General features: G+C 36.9%; 2 protein-coding genes and 1 pseudogene across 2 annotated transcripts in view; 2 read left to right on the top strand and 1 right to left on the bottom strand.

Moving 5' to 3' along the window:
* Window positions 1-8,232, bottom strand: part of LOC129066088 (myosin heavy chain, muscle-like) — a 29,409-nt gene extending 21,177 nt beyond the window's left edge. The window contains 2 exon segments of the mRNA XM_054567614.1: window positions 7,208-7,336; window positions 8,197-8,232. Of these exon segments, the coding sequence (XP_054423589.1) occupies window positions 7,208-7,336; window positions 8,197-8,232 (165 nt within the window).
* Window positions 8,233-8,326: 94 nt separating this feature from the next.
* Window positions 8,327-9,523, top strand: LOC129066087 (NADH dehydrogenase [ubiquinone] 1 alpha subcomplex subunit 5-like; annotated as a pseudogene).
* Window positions 9,524-19,234: 9,711 nt separating this feature from the next.
* MTHFD1 (methylenetetrahydrofolate dehydrogenase, cyclohydrolase and formyltetrahydrofolate synthetase 1) overlaps window positions 19,235-23,362 on the top strand; it is a 54,941-nt gene continuing 50,813 nt past the window's right edge. Inside the window, exon 1 of the mRNA XM_054567451.1 lies at window positions 19,235-19,384. Within this exon, the coding sequence (XP_054423426.1) occupies window positions 19,344-19,384 (41 nt within the window). The 5' untranslated portion in view covers window positions 19,235-19,343. The remainder of the gene's footprint in view (window positions 19,385-23,362) is intronic.

The raw sequence follows: 23,362 nt of genomic DNA, 5'->3' as shown, positions 1-23,362 counted from the left end.
AGCAGTGTAAGTTTCAGATTCACACAATATTGATTTCGAGATCGTTTAATTTTCTTTTAATGGCCAAACCTTGTCAATTAGTCTTTCAGAGCCCTCGCCAGTTCCATTTTCTTACTTCCTCCATATGAATGGTAATTTGCAAAATCTCAGATTTTAAAACACTGCTGCATTATTTTTATGCCAAAGAAAACAAAATTTTGAATAGTTTGGTTGAATTTGGACATAATGAACCAAAAATATGTCCAGGACTTAGCTAAATCTAGGAACCCCTAAAGTGAGATATGCCCTGTTGAAAAAAATTGTCAACAAAGCACTTGTATCTAGAGTAAATAATTTTAAACTCTCAGAAAACATGCAATTAGAAAATGGGCAAAAGACTTGAATAGAAACTTTATCAGAAAGAATATTTGATGGCAAATAAGCACATAAAAATATGTTTAACATCATCAACCATTAGGGATATGCAAATTAAAGCCACAATGAGATATTACACCTGTATTGGATACCTAAAATACAAAATAGTATTGCATGCCCCCTGCTGGGGACCTGGCTGGCATGGCTCAGTACACTGAGCTCTGGCTTGTGAAGCAAATGGTTGCCAGTTCAATTTCCAGTGCAAGGTACATGCCTGGGTTTCAGGCCAGGTCCCCAGCAGGGGGCGTGCAAAATGCAACCACACATTTGATGTTTCCCTCTCTTTCTCCCTCTCTTCTCTCCTCTAAAAATAAATAAATAAAATCTTTAACAAAATAAAACACAAAGTAGTGACAATACCAAATGCTGGCAAAGATGAGGAGAAACTGGGTCACTCACACATTTCTGGATGGAATGTAAAATGGTACAGTCACCCTGGAAGATACTTTGGCAGTTTCTTAAAAACTAAACACGCAGTTGCCTTCTGACCCAGCTACTGAACTTTTAGGGAATTATCCCAGAGAAACAAAAAGTTATGTTCACATAAAACCTATACATGAATGTCCATAGAAGTTTTATCTGTAATAGCCAAAAAACTGGAAGCAACCCAGATATTTGTCAATAAGTGAGTGGTTAAACAAACTAGTACATATACACCATGGACTCTGCAATAAAAAGGACCAAACCATTAATACATTCAACAAATTGAATAAATCTCCAGGAAATTATGCTGAGTGAAAAAGCCAATCCCCCAAAATTACATATATATGATTCTATTTATATAAGATTTTAACAGCTTTATTGAGATATAATTCATAAAGTCACCCATTTAAACTATACAGTTGCATGGTTTTTAGTATATTCATAGAGTTGTATGACCACATTGAACTGTTTTATTTTTCACTTTTAAAAATTGAGATATAATTCACATACCATAAAATTTACTCTTTAAAGGATACAACTCAGTAGTTTTTAGTATATTCACAAGTTGTGCAACCATCACCACAATCTAATTCCAGAACCTTTTCATTATCCCCTAAAGAAACCCTACACCCGTTAGCAGTTACTCCCCGTTCACCCCTCTCCCTCTCTCAGCCCGGCAACCACTCAGATTCTCCCTCCCTCTCTCCGTGGATTTGCTTCTTCCAGACGTTTTATGTGAATGAAATACAATATGTTGTTTCTTGTAATTGGTTTATTTTTACTTAGCATGCTGTTTTCTAGGTTCACCATGTTGTAGCATGAATCAGCACTTCATTCCTTTTTGTGGTTGAGTAAAATGCTACTGTGTGGATATACACTTTTACTTAGTCATTCATTAGTTGGTGGGCATTTGGGTTGTTTCCACTTTTGGGCTCTATGAATAGTGCTACTATGAACATTCATTTACAAGTTTTTATGTGAATATACATTTCAATTCTCTTGTGTATCTACCTAAATGTGGGATGGCTGGGTCATATGGTAACACTATGTTTATGTTTTTGAGTATACATTTTGAAATGACATTTTAGGAAAGGAGGAGAGACTAGTGGTTGCCAGGGGTTGAGGGTGGGAAGGAAGTGGGAGTAGATATAAAATGGCAACAAAATGATCTTAGTGGTGTTGAAATTAACTGTTCAGTGGTCATGATGGGTTGTTTAGAACAAAATAAAAACAAACACAGAAAGGAGTATGAGTAAAACTGGGAAATTCTGAATAAGATTGGTGGATTGTATTGTGTCAATCTTAATATTCAGATTGTTACATTATACTATAGTTTTGCAAAATCTGACTATTGGAAGAAACTGGGCAAAGTATACAATGGATCTCTCATTTCTTTAAACCACAAGTGAATCTACAATTATCTCAATTAAAATTACTAACTTGTCCTGATATATATTTTTCTTTAGCTGCAAAATTTATATTACCTGCATTCATCCCCTCCAGAGCTGGCTGTGTCTACCAGGCTTGTACTATTTGCCTTATTACTATATTAAGGGAAGAAAAACATCCTACCAGCATAAACATAGTCATATTGCCCTCACAAAAGTTATCATGAAAAATCAAATTTTAAAGTACTGGCAAAGTACATTAAATTTATCTTAAATGTAATACACTAGACCTTTTTATACATATCACCAGATATATTTTTAACAAGTTTTTAACTCATTTATTATTACAGCATCCCATCTAGCACTGTGCAAGATTTTTAGCTGTCATATTGTCTAAACTAGACAACACAATCACCAACTGACTATTTTAATCGTTATCCCGACTATACCTGGCTTTTCTTAGATATAGATAGCTCTATTGCACCTGTTCTTCACTACTGGGAAGAAACATATGATAATTATTTTTGTATGTTCCACAAAGAGATAATTATAACAAAAAATTTTAAATGCATTCAGTGAAGAGAAAAACTGCCTTATAAAGACAATTGTGTTTCTGTAGGATTAAATAATAGGTTATTGGAAAAGAAAAAGATGGCTCATGCTGAAGGTATTCTGTTGAAATCACTATAGTTCTTTTTTAATTTTATTTTTATCCTCATCCAAAGACATTATTTTTTCCATTTCTTTTAGAAAGAAATGGAGAGAGAGAAACATCGATGTTACAGAGAAACATTAATTGGTTGCCCCCCTTATGCACCTGGACCGGGGATCAAACCCACAACCTAGGCATGTGCCCTGACAGGGAGTCAAACCCACAACATTCTGGTTATGGGACAATGCTCCAACCAACTGAGCCACATCTGCCAGGCCACTGGTCTTTAAAAAAAATAACTTTAATACAGGAAAGCCATGCAATAACTGTCACTAATTTTTTTTTTTAATTCAGAGAATACAAATATGAGCTATGGAATACTCTCTAATATATATATATATATATATATATATATATACACACACACACATATACACATATATATATATAGCAGTTAAAACGACGTCAAAATGAGAACTTCGTAGAGCCTTTTAGATACCTGCTTTGACAAATAGATTTATAGTATTTATAGTTACCAAATGATTTATGTACATGTAGATAATTCCTTTTAAAGGTACTTTAAGCCCTGTCTGGTGTGGCTCAGTTGGTTGGAGCATTGTCCTACAGACTAAAGAATTACAGGTTCAATTCCTGGTCAGGGCACATATCCAGCTTGTGGGTTCAATCCCCAGTTGGGACACATATGAGAAGGCAGTCAACCTGTTTCTCACTCACATTAATGTCCCTCTCTGTCTCTCCCTCTCTCTCAGCAGTGAAGAAATGTCCTTGCCTGAGAAGAAAAAAAAGTACTTTGAAATTCTTGAAAAAAAGCTTACATATTTTCTTTAAACAAGGTTTAAAACCTGTGTGGTTTTTTTTGGAATTTGGTTTAAAAGATTTTTTCAAATAAATTAGGCATAGACATAAACTTAATCTAATTCACATATGAATTACCAAAAATCCCAAACTTCTTAAGTATTAGCAGTAAATTATACGGAGGAGGAGAACAATGCTACCCATAGTAAAATTGCTACAGTTTTCAAGGATTGGCATTGCATTTTTCTGAAAAAAAAAAAAAAAAAAAAGATAAATTAAGAAATCTCCCCAGTGTCATAAGATTTACTGTATCTATATAAACTCCATTTAATTTAACCTCTATCTACCTCTCTGTGCTAAAAGAGGGCAAATATTAGCATAAATAACATTGAAAATATACAAGGAAAACATACAGCCATTGTTAATATAACAAGAATGGTTTGAGCGACATTGATGCATCCTGGCAGCCAAGGAGAGTGGGCTGGAATGCACGTGCATGAACAAGGAGAACTTCACTGTACTTGTCAATGGGGGTGGTAGATGACATTGAGTGAGCATGTGTACCATGTGGCTATCAAATTCAAAATGACTGAGCTAGTAGAGCAACAAATCTGTGTCAAGTTTTGCATTAAGCTTGAACATTGTTATGTGGAAACTATTCAGATGATTCAGACGCCTTTTGGGGATCAAGTAAAGGGTGCAGCACAAGTTAAAGGTATGGCACAAATGCTTCAAAGATGGTCAAGAATTTGTTGAAAGTGATCCATGTTCTGGAAGGCCTGAAACAAGCAGAACACCTGAGAATGTTGAACTCAACCCCCTACAACCAAGATTTGGTGCCCTACACCTTCTGGCTTTTCCCAAAACTCAAATCACTTTTGAAAAGGAAGAGATTTCAGACCGTTGATGAGATTCAGGAAAACACAATGGACCAGTGGAGAGTCATTCAAGATAGGATTTTGCAGTGTTTTGAATAGTGGAAGAGATGCTGGGAGAACTGCGTGAGGTCCCAAGGTGGCTATTTTGAAGGGGACTGAGGTGGCATTGTCCTATGTACAATGTTTCTTGTATCTTGTTATTTTTAGTCAATGAATGTCTCTATTTTTCATAGTGCATGGATGGATACTTTTTGGACAGACCTCATGTTTTACCCATATATCTATATTGATATTTTTGTCTGTTTAAATGAAACCTGGGGTCAGGCTGTTGGTAGGTGAGATACCAGAAAAGAACTTTAATGAGGTCATGGGTAGAAAAGACGCCCCAAGGAATAAAGCCACCATCACAGGTTATGTCCCTTCAAAATTCTTATGTTTAAGTCCTAAGCCCCCAAATGTCGCGCAGAGCCTAGTGGGGGTGCTGTGCTCCAGGATGAGGGTTACCGTCTGGGGCCAGCTGAGATGGGACCAGGGACTCTGAATCCCACAGAGCTCCTCCCACGGGTGTCATGGATGGGGGGAATAAACAGGAGTCATTGCAAATATTTCTCTGCCAAGAGAGAGGACATGGCACATCCCCCTAGTGGGGAAGGCCCAGAGTCCCTTTGTGCAAAGGCTTTTTTTGAAAGGGTTATCAGTGGGGCTAGGTAACAGGAATGCACAAGGTATCTCATTACATCAGTATGTTAATGTTTACAGAGAATAGGTGATGTTTTAAAGAAACAAATGGCAGGAACACAACGATTTACATGGGTCTGAAAGGAGACTCGTAAACAAGAGAGATGACTAAACATGAGAGGATAGTAACCATAAGATTGCCTAAGGTTATAAGGTTAGGGTCTGTGAATAATGTAAGTTTCCTTCCCAGCATGAGCTGGCTGTAGCTTCTGAGGGCAAAACAAAGGACACTTTAGAGAATTTACTTTTAGGCCTGATTTCCCTGGGAACCACCAGATCTGGTCTAAGACCATCTCTGGTATTGTTTCGAGCCTGAGCCAGGAGGTGGGAGGGAGCCACCAAGACACAAGGAGACTTCTTTCAGATAGAATGAGGACTCCGGCCATATCCAAGCCGAGCCAAGGGGTGTGGGCCTTTTTGTCCTTTCTCTATGTCCCCAAATTTCTTGTCTGCTTCCCATACTGGTCGACGTCTGGCTTAGTTTGCCCCTCCATCGAGGGGCCTTACCTGTCGTCAACAAGCGACCATCACAGGGCCAAGCAGAGAGGCAGGAGCTATGCCCCTGCTACAGTTGTCTCCTCGGGGGCCTGTTTCTCCAAGGCCTCCCTGATTACTTCCAGCCTTGGGGCCCTCCCGCCTGTCGGCGGGGTTACAGTTCCTGAAACCATACAGGGCGTTTCCCAATACCCAAACATCAGAATGTGACCATATTTCAGGATAGGGTCTTTAAAAAGGTAATTAAGTTAGGAAATCTTCAGGTTGGGTCCTAATTCAATATGGTGATGTTCTTACAAGAACAGAAAATTTGGCAACTGTTTCAGAGGGAAAACCATGTGAAGACACAAAAAATAAATGGGCATCTAACATGCCAAGAAAAGAGGGCTCAGAAGAAACCAACCTGTTCAACACACACATACACACAGTAATTATGTGAGGTGATGAAAGTGTTAATTAACTTTACTGTGCTAATCATTTTGTAACATAAACATATACCAACTCATCATGTTGTATACCTTAAGTTTATACAATGTTATATGTCAATTATATGACAATAAAGTTGGAAAAAGCATTTTAAAAAAAGAAGAAACCAATCCTGTTGACAACTTGTCTTGGACTTTTAGCCTTTAGAACTGTGAGAAAATAAACGTCTGTTGTTTAAGCCACTCAATCCATGGTACTTTGTCAGCCCTAGAAAACTAATACAGATATAATAGATAACTCCTTATTCAATGGGTTGGTCAGTGACCCAGGTGTAAACACTCAGAACATTGTACTTACAGGTGGTAACCTTAGAAGCAGCACAGACATAAGTAACCATATCATAGTACCTTTAACACTGCCAATGGCCTTTGGGCCTCCATCCATGTTTACCTATAAAACTGTCTCCTGCAACGAACATCCTGAGGTACTTGGGCTCAACTAAAAAATTCTTACAAGCACTTTCTAGTTCATCACAGGAAATAAAAGTCAAGACATTTCCTACAAATGTGGTTTCTTTTTCATCTGTTGATGTTACTCAGATATTTCATCAAGTATTAAATAAGACTAATGGATATTTGCCATTTGGTACTATATTAAAAATGGGGACTCATCCTTTCAATTAAAAATGCTTAATATGTGTAACTTATTATTACATAAATTTTGAGCATGGCAGCTAATAAGCAATGTTCTAAAATCCTAGCATTTGGCAGTCAACTTAAAAGCATTTAACTAGGTACCATCTGGCAAAAGACAGATTCAGGTCTAAATGCTCCTCAGTGATAAGAGAATTTAATATTGACAAAAAAGCAAGACTGAACTGAGATAATACTTTGAACCGTTTATCAGGATGCTTTTTCCCCTACTTTTATAGAGGATATACTTTCCCATTGTGTTTTATTTTCAGATAACTCATATACCTCAGCTAAAAGATTCTTGTTTTTCACCAACAAACCAGCAAGGTCAGGATGGACTGGGTCAGCTGCTTTTTTGTTGTACATAATTGGGTTCCTGGTGGAAATCACTTCAAGAGGTGGATCAAAACAAGCCTACAAAGAGAAATTGCGAATAAACTAAACACGTAGTCTGTAGATCAAAACCCAGAATGTTCTAGCCCCTACAAACACAAATAAGTAGCTCTAAATAGAATACAACTTTAAAACATTCATTTTAAGGTGCTATTCTAGCACAATTGGTCTTGGGAAAATAGCAAGTAACATGTTGACTTAAAAGGCTACTTTGCATTTTTTTTTCAAGAATTCTTACTTGACAACTTATTTAAAACACCAGCCATAAGTAAATGTAGCACATTTAAATAGACATTATTTCTGAGAGTACAGAATCAAGAAGACAAGCATAAAATGTTTTGAGAAAATTTAATTCACATCTAATAAAATCTTTATAAAAACTTGATTAGAAGGTCGTTGATGAAAGCTTTACCACTAATTATTTTATTTTTTTGTTTACAAAGTAACTCCTATATATTATCATCAAACAAAATTGATTTTTCAAATAATAAACAAAATAGTAACAGAAGCTTAGATACATAAAACAGACAGCTGCTGGAAAGGAGGAGAAAGACAAGATGAAAGATGGTGAAGGAATTGAGCAAAGAACATTTATGCACAACACATGGACATGAACAGTAATATGAAGATTGACCTAGAGAGGGGATTGGGAGGGGAAAGGGAAAAAAAGCAGGAACAATTGTAATACAATAAACAGTAAAAATAATTAACTTTTATAAAGTTCAAGTTAATGAGTGAGCAATTAAACGACTGGAAAGGATCCATATGTCAAAACTGATTTTTTAAAAAACCTGATCTCAGGCTTGACCAGTGTGACTCAGTTGGTGGGAGTGTCATCCCATGAGCCGAAAGGTCGTGGATTTGATCCCTGGTCAAGGCACTTGCCTAGGTTGTGAATTTGGCCCCAGTTGGGGCATGTAGGGTTAGGATTAAACAGACAAACAAAAAACCCCAATTTCAGTAAATCAACCACAATTTTGTTTCTTCCACACCTGAGGGTAAAAATTAGGGATGTACTTACTTTTATTACAGTTATCTCCCCCTATTGTCAAGAGGGTGTGTAATGTTCTATGTTGTAATTAGTATAACTTTTGGTAGGAACAAAATTTATATGATTCAAATGAAACAAAAAAATGTATTAACCTAGATCTCTAAAAAGTGTATGAGTGTATCACATGGTGCTTAATGGCCAAGAGAAAAAAAATATTTTCTATAGTTATCAGGTTTTAGAATGTTATGTCAACCAATTGGAGCAAAGACTTGCACAGGAGAATGCAAAATGACCATATAACTGTTTAAAGAAATAAAACAGAACTTTGAAAATATAAGTCACAAGAGACCACAAAGAATAACCATATAAGAAAAACAATCAAATAAGACTTCTAGAAATGATAAGTGTAAACATTTTAATTTAAAAGTTGAATGGACACCTTACAATCTAAAGAATAAGTAAGTCTTAAAGATGAGTATGAAACCCAGGCAGGCTACTCAGATGGTTAGAGCATTGTCCTCATATGTCAAGGTTGTAGATTTGATCCCTGGTCAAGACATATACAAGAAGTAACCAATTCCTATGCATAAACAAATGCATAAAGTGGAACAACAAATCAATGTTTCTCTCTCTCTCTCCCCCCTTCCTCTAAAATTAATAAGTAAAATTTAAGAAATAAAGATAAGTATGAAGAAATTATCGAGAAGACAACACATAGAAAAAATATAAATGATAAATGTGAGAGTTTTAAAGACACAGAGAATAAAATAAGAAGTCTATCATACATCTAACTGGACTGCAAGGTAGCTATAATTTAGAGAACGGGGTGGAGGCAATATGTGAAGAATGTCTTAGAAGAATACTCCGCTCTTCGGCACTGTCACGGCGGGCACGCTAAAGACGACTACTGGCCTTGCGGGGCTGGCAGTATGTGAGAGTCCGCACAAGAGGCTAAGAATATTGTACACAAAAATTGTTGATGTTCTTGAGCAAATCCCTAAAAATGCAGCATATGGAAAGTACACAGAACAGATTACAAATGAGAAGCTGGAACCAGATGTTAAAAAATTAGAAGACCGACTTCAGGGTGGCCAGTAGAAGAGGTGATTCTTCAGGCTGAAAATGAACTAAGTCTGGTGAGAAAAATGATACAGTGGAAACCATGGGAGTGTTTAGTGGAAAAGCCTCCTGCCAACCAATGGAAATGGCCATTTTAATCATCATCAAATGACTTGTGTGTTGAAGGGAAACTGATGTAATTAAATGTTCTGTTTTATCAAAAATATTTCCATATTATTGACATCTAATAATCAAGAAAACTGATGAAGAACATATTTAGGAGACTTGTTAAAACTGATGATTATGGTAATAGGGACATATGAATCAGTTTTTGTTAAAGCATTCAAATTATTTCAAAGATGATATAAGATGGAGGCTCTGTAAGATTTGAAAATTAATTGAAAAAATTTCTATGTTTCAATGCACAGGCCATGTATTTGATAGGTGAAATATTCTTAGTAGTATCTCTAACACATATGACTTTTTATTTTCCTATTCTGAAGAAACCTGAAATTTATTATTGCTTAAACAAATGTATAGGTCACTGTTTAAAGTGAAGTAGTAAGAGAAAAACCATTAAATTACAATTCATTGTACAGCTGAGGAACTTGATTTTGTATTTGAAAGAGAGATCTCTTATTTACATAGTGGTAGTTGGGAAACTTTTAAAATTTTGTATCATTTAAGGAAGTCAGCTTTCTGGCCCTTAATCACTCTACACCAGGATAGAGAGAGCTTCTGTAAAAGAAGAGATAATAAGAGTTCTTAAAGTTTATCTGGCATATGGATAGGCTTTTATTCAAAACATCTTAGTTGTATGGTTATAAATTCCAGGTGGAATCACTAAGTAGTTTTTACTAAGTTTCCAATATGAGTGTAGCTGGGTATCAAACAAGATAAAGGTGTTTAAGGAAAGAAGCAATCGACACGCTTAAGGCTAAACAAAAATAAAATTACTTTTCAGGTGTCCTTGCTTTTGCTTTCTAGCACATACCATTTCTTAAAACTTAGTTAAATTTGGTATTTCTTATCTTCAAAGGTAGTACTTTTGGGGTTTGTGTGTGTGCACATGCACAAGTGTTTTGCTATCTCTGTGGCAAAGCAGAATTTTTCAGAATGAGAAAGAGAATTGTATTTTTCTTTTTCATTATAAATTTTTCCCCTTATAGAGCTGTAAATTGAATGCTAAATAAGTATTAAATGAAGTATATTGAGTTGCATTTTAGCAGCTAGACTGTAAAGAGAAAGCTTCTGAGAGAGAAGTGGGAAAGGCGTTAGAGGGGGAGTCGAGTTCAGGGGTTCTCATTCCCATGCTTCTAGCGCCATCATGAACTCAGTGACTAAGTGGAAGCAAGTCGTCGGCTTCTCAGAATGGCCTATTTCCTGCTCTGTAAAAGAAGTAGAATTTGTGATTTATAACTTTGTTTTCAATTCTAAACATTTGCTTTAATATATATTTGTTGAGATCAAAACATATGGTTGACCCTAAAGCATGTTTACATCGATGCATTCAAGAAAATTTTGTAACCAACCAGAAAAACAGAAAGGGGGCTCGGTGTGCCTTTGTCATATTTTCAGCCCCAATTCTCTCATGATTCTTGGACATCTCATGTACTTCACCAACAGAGCTCCATTGGCTATTGATAAAAGGGGGTTTTATTGATGTTTGCATTAGAAATGCTAGTTGTAGTTTAGTAGTAGTTGTAGTAATAATATAATAATAGCTAATTAGTTAATGTTTGCCAGGCACTAAGTACTTGACTGATTTCACTTGTTAAATGTGCACAACTCTTAAAAGTGAAATCCTGAAAATTATCTCCGTTTTCCAGATAAGGAAACCAGAATCCAGTGTGAGTGTTCCCCTGCAATTGTGTAACTTGGGGATCCTGGAAAAACTGAAGCAAAGAGATGGTGTAATAACATATCCATGGTCACATAGCCAGTAAGATATGGAGCTACGTTTTGAATATAGACAGCCTTGCCCCAGAACTCATGCTCCCTACTATTATAGTATTCCTTATGAATGCTTGAGAGGTCACTCTTGCCTGTACTATATGGGCTATACCAAAAGAATATAGATCCTGTTTTCTTGATTTTCTCTGTGAAAGTACAATATATATAAAGACTAAATATGGGAAAAAAAGAATGAGAATTGTACAGAATTGTTAAAAGATACCAATGTAAGTGGTCTAGCAAATCCCAAGAAAAGTAAAAAAAAAGTATTTACCTGTACACTCATAATGAAACTACAATTTAGAGATCTAAAAAGCAGATGATACAAAGGACAGATAATTAAAAGAATAGCAATTGGACTGGTGAATAACTTCTCAACAGTAACATGGAAGCTAGAAAACAACAGAATGATAACTTAAGTAGTAAGAAAAATATATCACATTTTATTGACTCTAATGCCACAAATTTTCACATCTCTGCAGTTGGGGTGCATCTAAAAGTTGATGCCACATCATGTTGTAGATAGTTTAGCTAGAAGCTTTTAAGTTTCATAATGGTGCATTAAAAAGTAGTGTTTCTTCAAATCAAGGAAATATGGTAAATGTCAACTATAATTTTATACTGAATGAAATTAATGTTTTAGATTAAGAGTAGAATAAAGACATTTTAGACAAACAAAAACTGAATTTACCACCAATAGGCCCTCATTTAAGAAAATTCTAGTCCTGGTCAGGTAGCTCATTTGGTTAGAGTGTTAAAAGAATTTGAAAATAGCCCTGGCTGGTGTGGCTCAGTGGATTGAGGGCACAGGGCACATGCCTGGGTTTCCGGCCAGGTCCCCTGGGGATGCACGAGAGGCAATGACACATTGATGTTTCTCTCCCTCACTCCTTTCCCTCTCTCTAAAAATAAAATTCTTTAAAAAAAATAATTTGAAATTAGAAAATTCTAAAGAATGTACTTCTCATAGAAAGAAGATGAACTAAGTCTGGAATATTAAAAAGACAAAAAGTAATAGTAAATATGTGAATATATTTAATTAAGCATTAATTAGTTTTAAGAATCTAATTTATAGGGTTGAAAATAAAGGACAGAACCAATACAGGATGCAAAAAAAAAAAATACACATTGAGGAGAGAAAAACAGTGTAAAGCACCATAAAATTTTCAGATTTCTCAGGAGTAACAAAGATTTCAGTTAAGTAAATATGTTAAAACCCTTAATATAACAACTAAAACAATAGCCATATAGCATGTAACTTCTAAACTATTAGAAAAGGAAAAAATGGAAAGAGAAAAATAAAACAAATACAACACAGCAAACCAAAAACATAATCAGTTTTTAGCATAACAGAAGGGAGGGAGGAAGGAAACAGAAAAAAATGGGACAAATAGAATACATGTAATATGATGGTAGAAATATATGCAAGTAACCAGTAATGTCAATACATACAAATTGACTAATGTTTCTAGTTAAAAGCAAGAATTATTGTAATTATTTGAAAAAGAAAAAAACTGTGAACACAATAATATGGTATAGTCATACAACAGACTACTACAAAATAATGGAAATTATTGAGTAATGTCAACACAAATATCACTAAGCCAAAAGCAGCAAGTCATAAAAGAATAAAAACAGTATAATTCCAATTCATATAAACTTTTTTGTATTATGATCTTTTTTCTATTCATATAAACTTTTAAAACATAAATTAACATTGATTATGGATAAATATATGGGTGATAAAACTAGGAAGAGAAGCAAGAGCATGATTAACACAAAATTCAAAACATCTTTTATTTTGAAGTTTAGGTTGGAGGAAGCGTATTCAGTCAGGAAGGGGCACACAGGAAGCCTGTAAGATACTGGCAATGTATGAAACTAGGTGGTGACTTCACAGGTATTTGTTTTATTATTTAACCTGTATGTATACATTTTATAGTTCTTTTAATGTGTAACATTTAGAAATTCATACATAAAAAACTACATATTTTTAGAAGATGTATATATATTCAAAGACATATCAAAACAGACTGAAATGAGAGAGAACAAATAATGGAGGAAAAAATAAAGTGAGAGGGGCCTTGCACAAAAAGATGATCATATACAATGAACTAAGTGTGATTCACTTGAGTATGCTTGAGATCTAAAACAAAACATATTTAAATTGATTAAAATGTGCTAAATGTCTTATTTTGCATATCACAATATCGCTGAGGTTCCAAACACCAAAATAAAAATATATCTAATTAGACTTGTAATTTATGAGAATGAGAAATATTCAACCTGTAACTTATTTTTTCTAGATAAATTCTTTCAAATACAGCTTGAAAACTTATTTCGTAGTTCAGAAGATATGCACGAGGAGGCATGCTGTATAGACTTTTTATATAAGAAGCTCGTTTATGTTAGAATGCACAAAACTGCAAAATTAAAATGTATAAAAACTGTGATATATTAATATAATTTGTAATGGAATTCTATGTAGCAGTTAATATGCACAGACTAAATTTATGTGAATCAGAAAGAACAATTCTCAGAAACATAAGATTGAATGCAAATGGAAAGGCAGAAAGTTGTCTGGTAGTATATAATTTATGTAACTTTTTAACTGCCCAAAGAACAAGTATTAAATACAAGGACATAAAGCCTATACACTTAGTTGAAAACAGTTCTCTGTTAAAAAGAAAAAAATGGTCCAGGATGGTCAAATAGTACTTTCACATAGGCTTGTAACAGCAGCTGCCTTAACCACCCATCTCTCAGCACACCATACAGAGCCCAGTAACCAAGAAGGTTAATGCTCAGTAGCAGAGGTTCCAGGGCCTGTTCCAATGCTAGGATGACAAGAGCAATTTTATGGTGCTCTATTATAGTTATAATTTAATTTGGATTTTAATATATGTTAGTCCCAATGAAAACAAACTCAAGTTTCTTGTTTCATAACTGATTTAAAATAAAGTTCATAGTTAAATGAGGACATGTTGAAAATATTATGACTTTATTAATATAAAATTTATAATTGTATAATATACCAATATTAAAGTGTATTTTTATCGTGTTCTTACCATATAAAGTGAAAAATGGCAAAATAATTTTTAAAATTTCTGGAGGGATTCATGTGCATTAATGTACTTGAAAGGAGTTCAACTACTAAAGACTGAACACTGTCCTTTTACATTGTATCATTTACCTTTTTCCCATCTTTATTGAGGCATAATCGAAAATAAAAATTACATGTAGTTGTGAGATGATGTTTTGATATATGTATGTATACATGGTAAAATAATCCCCACAATCAAGCTAAAGAATATATCCATCACCTCACAGTTACCATTTTTTTTCCTATTTGTGATGACACCTAAAATCCACCCTCTTAGCAAATTTCAATTAAAAAATACAATATTGTTAACTATAGTCACATTGCTGTACATTAGATCTCCAGGATTTACTCATTTGGCACAACTAAAACTATACTTTCACCAGCATCTCTCCATCTCTCTCCCTCCTGCCTCTCAAAACCACCATTCTCCTCTCTGCTTCTATGAGTTTGACTGTCTTAAATGTTACAAATAAGTGAGATAATGAAGTATTTTTCTTTCTTTGTCTGATTTATTGCACTTGGAATAATGTCCTCCAGGTTCATCCATGTTTTTAAGATGGTAGGATATCCTTCTTTTCAAAAGCTGAATAATATTCCATTGCATATACATACACATTTTCCATTCAGCCATTGATTTACTTTTAATGTAATAAATTTCCTAGCAAAGAAACTAGTCTTGTCCTCATTTAAAACCAATAGGGGGAGGTAATAAGCCACTCCTGTAAGTTCCCATTCTCACCCCCAGCTCAGACTTTATCTCTTAGGAGCTATAAGCTAAAGATTAGGTGGATCTTTCTAGTGGTCTTTAAAAATATCAATGGAAGGGACATCATTTGATCCAAGAGAATATTTAATTTCCAGAAAGATTCTCATTAAGGTCTCGTCTTAATAAAACAAAGCTGTAAACCAAGGGGGTAATATGGTGCACTGGAAAGATAACTGGAGTCAGACTATTTAGTTCTGCCCATAAATCACTGCGCCATCTCTCTAGTGTTCAGTTGCCTAATCTGGAAAATAATGGGGTTGGAGCAAACTAAATCAGAGGAACTTTGCATCTGTTTTTATATTGTTTTGGGATGGTGGGCCTCAGTGAAATGTTAGAACTACCAAAAAGACAAAAATAATATCCACTTTGAAGTGCCATTACATTAAGACGTCTCACTGCTCCTTGTTCTAGAGTCAAGCTAGGAATCAAAAGACGTGAGAGATCATTTGACCTCATGACTTGCACCATTCATTAGCCAGGGTGTTAGCACGGGTAACTGGCAAACAGAACTGGACTTTCCCTTTCTTCTCCAATAGCTCTCAATTGTGCAGGGGAATGTTTTACCTCTACCTTCTGAGAATGGGAAAAAAATAAATGTCAGAGTCCAAGTTGCCACTGGGCTTTTTCTGAGACATGTGAGCTGACAGATGCCTGACTTCTGCTGGCTTAGCCTCGTCGGGCCCTTTGCTTTGGCCAGTAGCAAGACTTCCTTGATCTAAGTGGTTTAAAACCTGGAAAGGACCTCACATAATGGAGATAAAAGAAGCATGAAACAGATCTAGTAATGGTGAACTAAAGTGCTGCCAGAGGGACTTTGCATAGAGCGGTCAGGAAGAGATACTGAGGTCTGCCCAGGGCCAACAGCAATGTCTTTGAGAATCTTCCACCTCAGATCCTTACAGTTTAGCCAGACCTCAGAAGAAGCTGCCCACTGAACCTGTTGCCTGGACTCAAGGCAGACCTAGTGTCTGAAGATAGTATCAAAACACTCTGTACTGTAACTTGTTAAACAGCCTGCTAATATACTTACATGTACTCATAATACCATATGTAATGCCACTTGTGAATTGTATCTTTAGACACCTAACTTACAAATTTCCTTCATTTTCAATTTCTCAATCTATCAGAAATGCTAATTACATCCCTCAAGACTCGGCTGAAAGATAAAAAATCTAACATGTTAATAATGTAGCATATGACAGCTCATAGTGCTCTCTTGCCTCAGAGGGACATAAAATGTAACTGCACATTATAATTTTTATAAATTCAATTCCGCAAGAACTTCAGTACTGCTTTAAATCCCTACCCAGTTGAATTCCATATAATATCTTTCCTTTTTAAAGTGAAAATAAAAGCAATAGAGTCCAAATTAACGCCCATATGTTTTATTAAGCAATAAGATAGAAATTTCTTTTTTAAGATCATGGAATGTATTCAGGGCGGGGGATGACGTTTAGAAACTGTGTACCTGAGGGCCTACATCTAAGTGGCATACGTGTTTCTTTGCTGGGTGGTATCTCAGAAAGCAGAACAGTCCCAGGAATTTTCATAGGGGAGAAAAAAATGAGGACGGTGTGATTTGAAGAACATGGAACAGAAAGCATGAAGGCCTTGTTTTCTTTGATAACACTAAAATCCATGTCAAAATTAATTCATTCTAGATTTATTGATATTGAAGACAATTATTGAAATACAAATATTTCTAATGAGACTTCAGTCTATTTCAATTCTTTTTCTAAGAACCAAAGAAGAGAAAGAGCAACTCAGATTTTAGTAAATGAAAAAGAGTATGAACTGCTCCTCAGTCCTGGAACAAGAATGACTCTGGAGACAACGGTCTTCTTAAGAATACTATCTTTTGCTTTTATTTTCTTTCCATTTTATGAATCTTAATGCTCAATTAAATAGAGCTTAATGAGTCTCACTCACACTGCTTCTAAGAAACAAGCTACTGTGTGGGCCCAAGTATATCCTCAGAAACATAAATATTTATAAATCCTGTAGTATCAGTTCAAGAACCACTTCCTTCCTGGTGGTGAATGCGGAGTAAAATATACAGATGATGTATTATTATAGAACTGTACATGTGAAGCCATATAACTTTATTAACCAATATCACTCCAATAAATTTAATAAATAAATTTTATAAAATACCTCCTTGATTCCTGCGAGAAATCTCTCTCCTCCTAACTCTTAAAGTATATGACCTATACCCTTCTTTTGATTGTTATCTCATTCATTATATAAAAATCTTATTTCTCCTACTGCATTAAATGTACCTAAAAGCAGGATCTATTTCTGATGTATCTCTATCATCCGTATTAGGTGCAAAAACTACAGACTGAATAAAGAACCCAACAGGAAGAAAAATAAACTTAATAAAAAGTTAACTTATATAGGTGATAGTACTGTTCCCTCAAACTAACCTTATAAAAATATAATAAAAATGTAAAAGGAGACTAAAGCAAAAATAGAGAAATATGACACAATTATTGTGATTTTAGATTTGTACATTACTAGTCTATTTTTTATGCACTCGTAAGATTTACCAGTACTTCAAATTAGAAAGATACAGTCTGCTATGCTTCACGTAGTAGAAATAAATTTTTACCATATCAGGCACAAGAAAATTCCAAATCCAAGGTCAATTCCCAGAAGAAACCTGACTTGTCCAGTATAACTGGCTTCCCTGCACTGTTTGCCAGTAGAATGTTTGCACATCAAAGACACTGTTGCTAGGCGAATGCATCACAGAGGTCCCCAGAAGGAAAAAAAGGGGCCTCTTCAAGCGATACCATAAGACCTGTGGGTCTTTATTTCCCTAATTAATTAAAGGAAAACACAAAGTGGTTTCATCAAGCTTTAGTGAACTTAAGAACTCTTAAGAAAAGTGATCCCACTGAAAGTATACATTCTGGCAAATGTGAAATTCACATTCAGGCTCTGAAAAGCTGGTATCTTATTTCAGGAAAATACTTTTATGCCAGAGAAAGTATGTCCCTATCATGCATTCCTGATAACACAGATGTGACTTTAGGGTTGAGAACAACTGTCTCATTTATCATGCATACGTGATAAAAATGAGGCAGGGAGAAATTAAGTGATAGTCATAAGAATGAAAGTAATAACTAAACCGGGATTAATTAACACTTTTCCTCTAAAACTAGCTTTTTAAAATTACAGCAACAAGGAGCAGACATGTACCAACAAGTCGGTTAATTTCTCATATAGGTTACATTCTGATAAAAACAAAAACAAAAAAACCCCAGCAAACAAGTACATAAATTAGTCATTTTAGGTAGTGATAAATGCTGTGAAAATAGACTAATGTGACAGTAACAAGGACGCAACTTTTGATAAGCGTTTTGTAATAAACTGTGATAGGAATTTTGTAATAAATACGTGTATTAAAACCATCAGGGTGTACACTTGGAAGCTTACATACACGTCAACACCTCAGAAAGCTGGGGGTAGTGGGAAACTAAGAGACCTGAACAATTTCTCTCTGAATTGTACTGGATGGCGGCAACCTAACTTGTAAAACCCGGCCACTTGCAAAGCCAGCGCTCACGAACATCCCAGCTGCCTGCGGCCCTTCCGTTCTGCTCCCCAGTCTCCTGCTCTCCTGCACTCTCCTGAGTGGACGCCCACGGGAGGCTGTGTGCGCCCTGGCCGGTCGCCGCGCTTCTAACTTACGTTAGGTGGCCGACCGCCTGGCTCCCGCGCCCGCGCAACTTCTCCCGCGAACCCGCCCCTCCGCCTCGTCCGCCGCGCCCGATTGGCTGGGATAGAGAGACCCGACCCCCCTCTTCAGCGGGTTCCCCGCCCCACATGAAGGCGCGGTCTGAAACACCTTCTTCCACCAGCCGGTCATTTTAGTCCACCACCGAGTTTATCTTCACGCCGCATTCCAGAGCCCCTACCTCCCAGCTCTTCTCTGTTTAAGAAAATACGTTCTTTCGGACTGCGCACGCGCACCCCTGTTCGGGGAGTGGGAGGAGGCTGGGCAGTGGGGGTAGGGAGGGGCGCAGGCGCAGAAACAAGCTATTAGAGGGCTGTCGCTAACCACGTGGGTTGAGCTGTCCCGCGCGGCAGTAAAAGGAGGCGAACCTCGATTTTGGCGGTATCCATCGTGGGCAGCGGACTAGTAAAGGTCATGGCACCGGCGGAAATCTTGAACGGGAAGGAGGTCTCCACGTAAGCACCTGTAGTTAGGGCGTGCTGGGCTGAAGGCAAGGGCATTGGGCAGATTGTGCAGGTCAGCAAGGGACCTTTTTTTATTTTATTTTTTTTGAGGGAGGGAGACTTGTAGAGCAAAATCAGAACAGCCCGGTAGGGAGGAGGACATTGTCCTGAGCCCTTCTCATCTGAAAACCAATCACCTGTAGCTGAAGAAAGGGGCTCCAGGCACAATCTCCGTTTGCTGGTGGCTGTACCCGCTGTCTACGGTGCTTCTGGTACATTATCTCTTACCCGGCTTGTGCTCCCCCAAAAGTGCAGCTGCTGATGACTTTGCCAGAAGAGACAGTCAGAACTCAGTTTACCTCTTTCTCCTGTAACTGGAAGGCCGAGGGACTGAGATTAGTTAGGTGACCCAGGGTTTCCTTTTCCCACGGCACCAGAGTCATCATTTGCTAAGTGGGGCCCAACTCTCCCTTCAATTTAATGCTCCTCTAACAGCCATCTTTGTGCCCTGCTCCTACACTTACTTCCTAGTTTGGCCCTTGGATCTTAACAGTATTTCCTATTCTATTTGACCTCTACCTGTTTTACCCCTACAGGAAATCTAAATGCCCAACTAGTGGATATGATTCCTAAACTTACTTCCAGGAAGTAACTCCCCTCTGCTTTTTCTCTAGGAGGTGACTACTGGGGAAAGATGAGAGTAGAAGAGAGAAGAATACACAGGGTGGGGCAAAAGTGGGTTTACAGTTTTTTCCTATGGAAAGTAGTACAATAATTAATAAATAATAATACAATAATAAGTGGTTGTGTACTTGCAAGTGTAAACCTACTTTTGCTATACCCTCCTGCAGGTTGCTCTTGGGACTTTGAACCTCATCGGTTATTTTGTAACTGTTATAGCTGGCAACAGTAATTATCCTATGAACTAATTTTGTAAGAGGTTTATGAGTGAATTATAGAGTCATTGGTGGTGCAGCCCACATTGGGGCAAAAATCATTGTTTCCTGGAAGGAAAAGAAAGTGACATGTAAATTAGATTTTGGTGAGTCTTTCACATTGGTGAGGAGAACCCCCAGGCTTTTAGACTAGAACTCACAATGCTTATATCTGACTGCTTTTCAACATGTAGTTTGCTGAATTGCTGTGTTTCTGTTTGACCTTCATTTTTTATTTATATTCAAACCTACTCACCTTATTAGTGTTTTTTTCTTTTGTTAAATTGTTGACACTATTACAAGATGTCCCCCATTTTCCCCTCTTTGCCCTCCTCCACCCAGACCCTGCCTCACTTCCCCTGGCCTTCACCCCACTGTTGTCTGTGTCTAAGGGCTACGTAGATATGTTTTTGGCTACTCTCTTCTGAGTGGATAAACAAAGCTTTGGTACCTTTATGTTACATGGCTGTGAGAAAGAAGAACCTCTTACCCTTGTAATAGCATGGATGGACCGGGAGATTATTATGCTAAGTGAAATAAGCCAGTCAGAGAAAGACAAATACCATATGATCATTTATATGTGGAATCTAATGAGCAAAACTAGTGGCTTTTTCTTGATGAAAGCTTCCTTTTAGAAAGACTAGTTTGCGAAGAGATCATTTATGTTTGTTTCTTGGCAGCCTACTGAAAATAGGTGCACCATATGTGTTGTGCAGGATATGTTTTGATTGAGTGGAGAGCAAGTTAATATGTTTGTAAGTTCCATAAGGCAAACACCTATATTGTTTTGCTTATGTCTATACCTGGAAGCACCTATAACCCTTCTTTCAGTACTTACTAGTTGTGCGGCTTTAAGCAAATTAACTTACATCCCTGTGCCAGAATTTCCTCAAATGTAAAATAAAGATGATATCTAGGTCATTGAGTTGTTTGGAGAATTACATGAGTCATTAACTGAGGAGCATTTATAATTGTTCCTGGCATATAATAAGTGTTCAATACACATGAGCTGTTATTAACGATTAATAATCACAGTTGACCCCTGAGCAGCAAGGATTTGAACTGCTCGGATCTACTTACATGCAGATTTTTTTCAATAAAGATACAGCCAGCTCTCCATGTTCCCGGGTTTTGCATCCCTGGATTCAACCAATTACAGATTGAAAGCAGTATTTCTGATCTACAGTTAGAAATTGTGGATGCAGAGGGCTGACTGTATACATTGTTCTAGGCCATTACATAAATGGAACTTGAGCATCCTCAGATTTTGGGAATCCATGAGGAGCGAGGGATCCTAGAGCCAGTTCCCCTTGGTTACTGCAAGAGTACTGTAGTGAAATTCGGGGGGAGTCAGAAGTTATGCTTGTATATATGACAGTGTGGGGGGCAGTGCCCCAAACCTTCGTGTTGTTCAAGGCCAACTATAGTTAAAGTTTACTTGGATAATTGAATTATTATCTTTCTGACAGTGATAACTGCCTTGAGATGTATTTCAATGACTTTCAATATTAGCTGCATATTAAAATCTCTTAGGGAGCTGTCTTTTGTCAATTCTTTTTATTTTATTTTCACAAACCTGAGTAACTAGCACCAGATAAGAAATAACATTGACACCCATCTCACGCTCATCCGGTCACCACCCCTCCAAAGGTGATTACTACCCTGACTTCTGACACTGACTTCTAGTGTCACCTGTTTTTGAAATTTATATAAATGACATCATACAGTAGAGAGTCTTCTGTGTCAACATTGTGTTTCTGCGATGATTCCGTGTTTCATGTAGTTGTAGTTTACTCTCATGGCTGTATTGTACTCTATTATATGAATATACCACTATTCACTTAACCACGGACGTTTAGATTACTGGCTTTTGGTGGTTATGAATAGTCCAGGTATGGGCATTCTTTTACATAAATTTTGGTTGAAAGTGTAATATACATATTTCTGTTAGTTCTATCTCTAAGAGTAAAATTGTGGAGTAACAGACATGCATGATCAGCTTTAGTAGAAATTGCCAGGCTTTTCCAACGTAATTTTACTAACGTGCACTGATAAGGAGCTTTTGAAAAGTATCAATGTTCGGTGCCCACACCAGACTGATTTAATTGGAATTGCTAGCAATAAGCCATTGAACTCAGTACTTAAAAATCTTTTAAAAGCTCATTCTCTGTTTCTAATACACCTTGAAGGTTGAGAATGACTTACGTAAAGCCTTAAATCTAAGTCCAGCGCTCACATTGAAGAACAGTATGGTAGTCATTTGGTCAAAGGTAGTGGAAGCATTTTCTGGAGAAGATTGTTTCAGCTACTGGAAAGGTCTCTCCCAGCATGCTCAGCGTTAACATAACTAACCTACTGTGCCCCAGGGTTGAGCAATCAGTTCCAACTAACACAGTTCATAAAGAGCATTAAGACTAAGGCCTCTTTGTGCTTCCAGAAGACTTTTCTTTAGTGTACTTTTAAAGTCGCTCTTTCAGACACTGCCACACATTGGTACCTCGACATTCATGGAGAGCTTGACTCCAGGAGCTGGTCGTGCTTACCACTCCTCAGAGGAGCTCTGCAGGGAGGAGACAGCCGGCCTGGTTCGTGGGATAGTGCAGTCCCCAGCTCCTTGTGCTGAGGCTGCTGCAGGCAGCTGACCCAGGGGAAGCCGAAGCAAGAAGGTGGTTCTTACAGCTTCAGTAGGTTTGGCTACAGGTGCAGGCTCTAGGCATGGTGTCCCCACCTTTCCTCTGTTGCCAGACCATGGATATTTTCTTTCTTTAGTTTAGGAGTATTTTCTTTATTTTTTTAATTGTATTTTTTCCATTACGCTCTATACCTTCTCCAAGGATATTCTCGAGGAAAGATAAGCGAACTTCTTAAATTGCAGCCAGGGATCCTGCAATCTGGAGAAGGCAACCCTTATTCCCTAATTTGCAGGTCAGCTTCCTTGGTTGCCACCAATTTTTGGGTCTTGGGGACAAATTTGCAAGCCTTCAAGCACAGCAGTTTCTTCCCTGATGTGGTGTTTGAATTGCAAGAGCTCTTCCTTGTAGGGATGAAAGGTAGG

The sequence above is a fragment of the Pteronotus mesoamericanus genome, unplaced genomic scaffold, assembly GCF_021234165.1.
Source record: "Pteronotus mesoamericanus isolate MK-2021 breed Mesoamerican mustached bat unplaced genomic scaffold, CSHL_Meso_final contig_182, whole genome shotgun sequence".
In the NCBI taxonomy this organism is placed as follows: Eukaryota; Metazoa; Chordata; class Mammalia; order Chiroptera; family Mormoopidae; genus Pteronotus; species Pteronotus mesoamericanus.
This window is presented reverse-complemented; position numbering and strand designations above follow the sequence as displayed.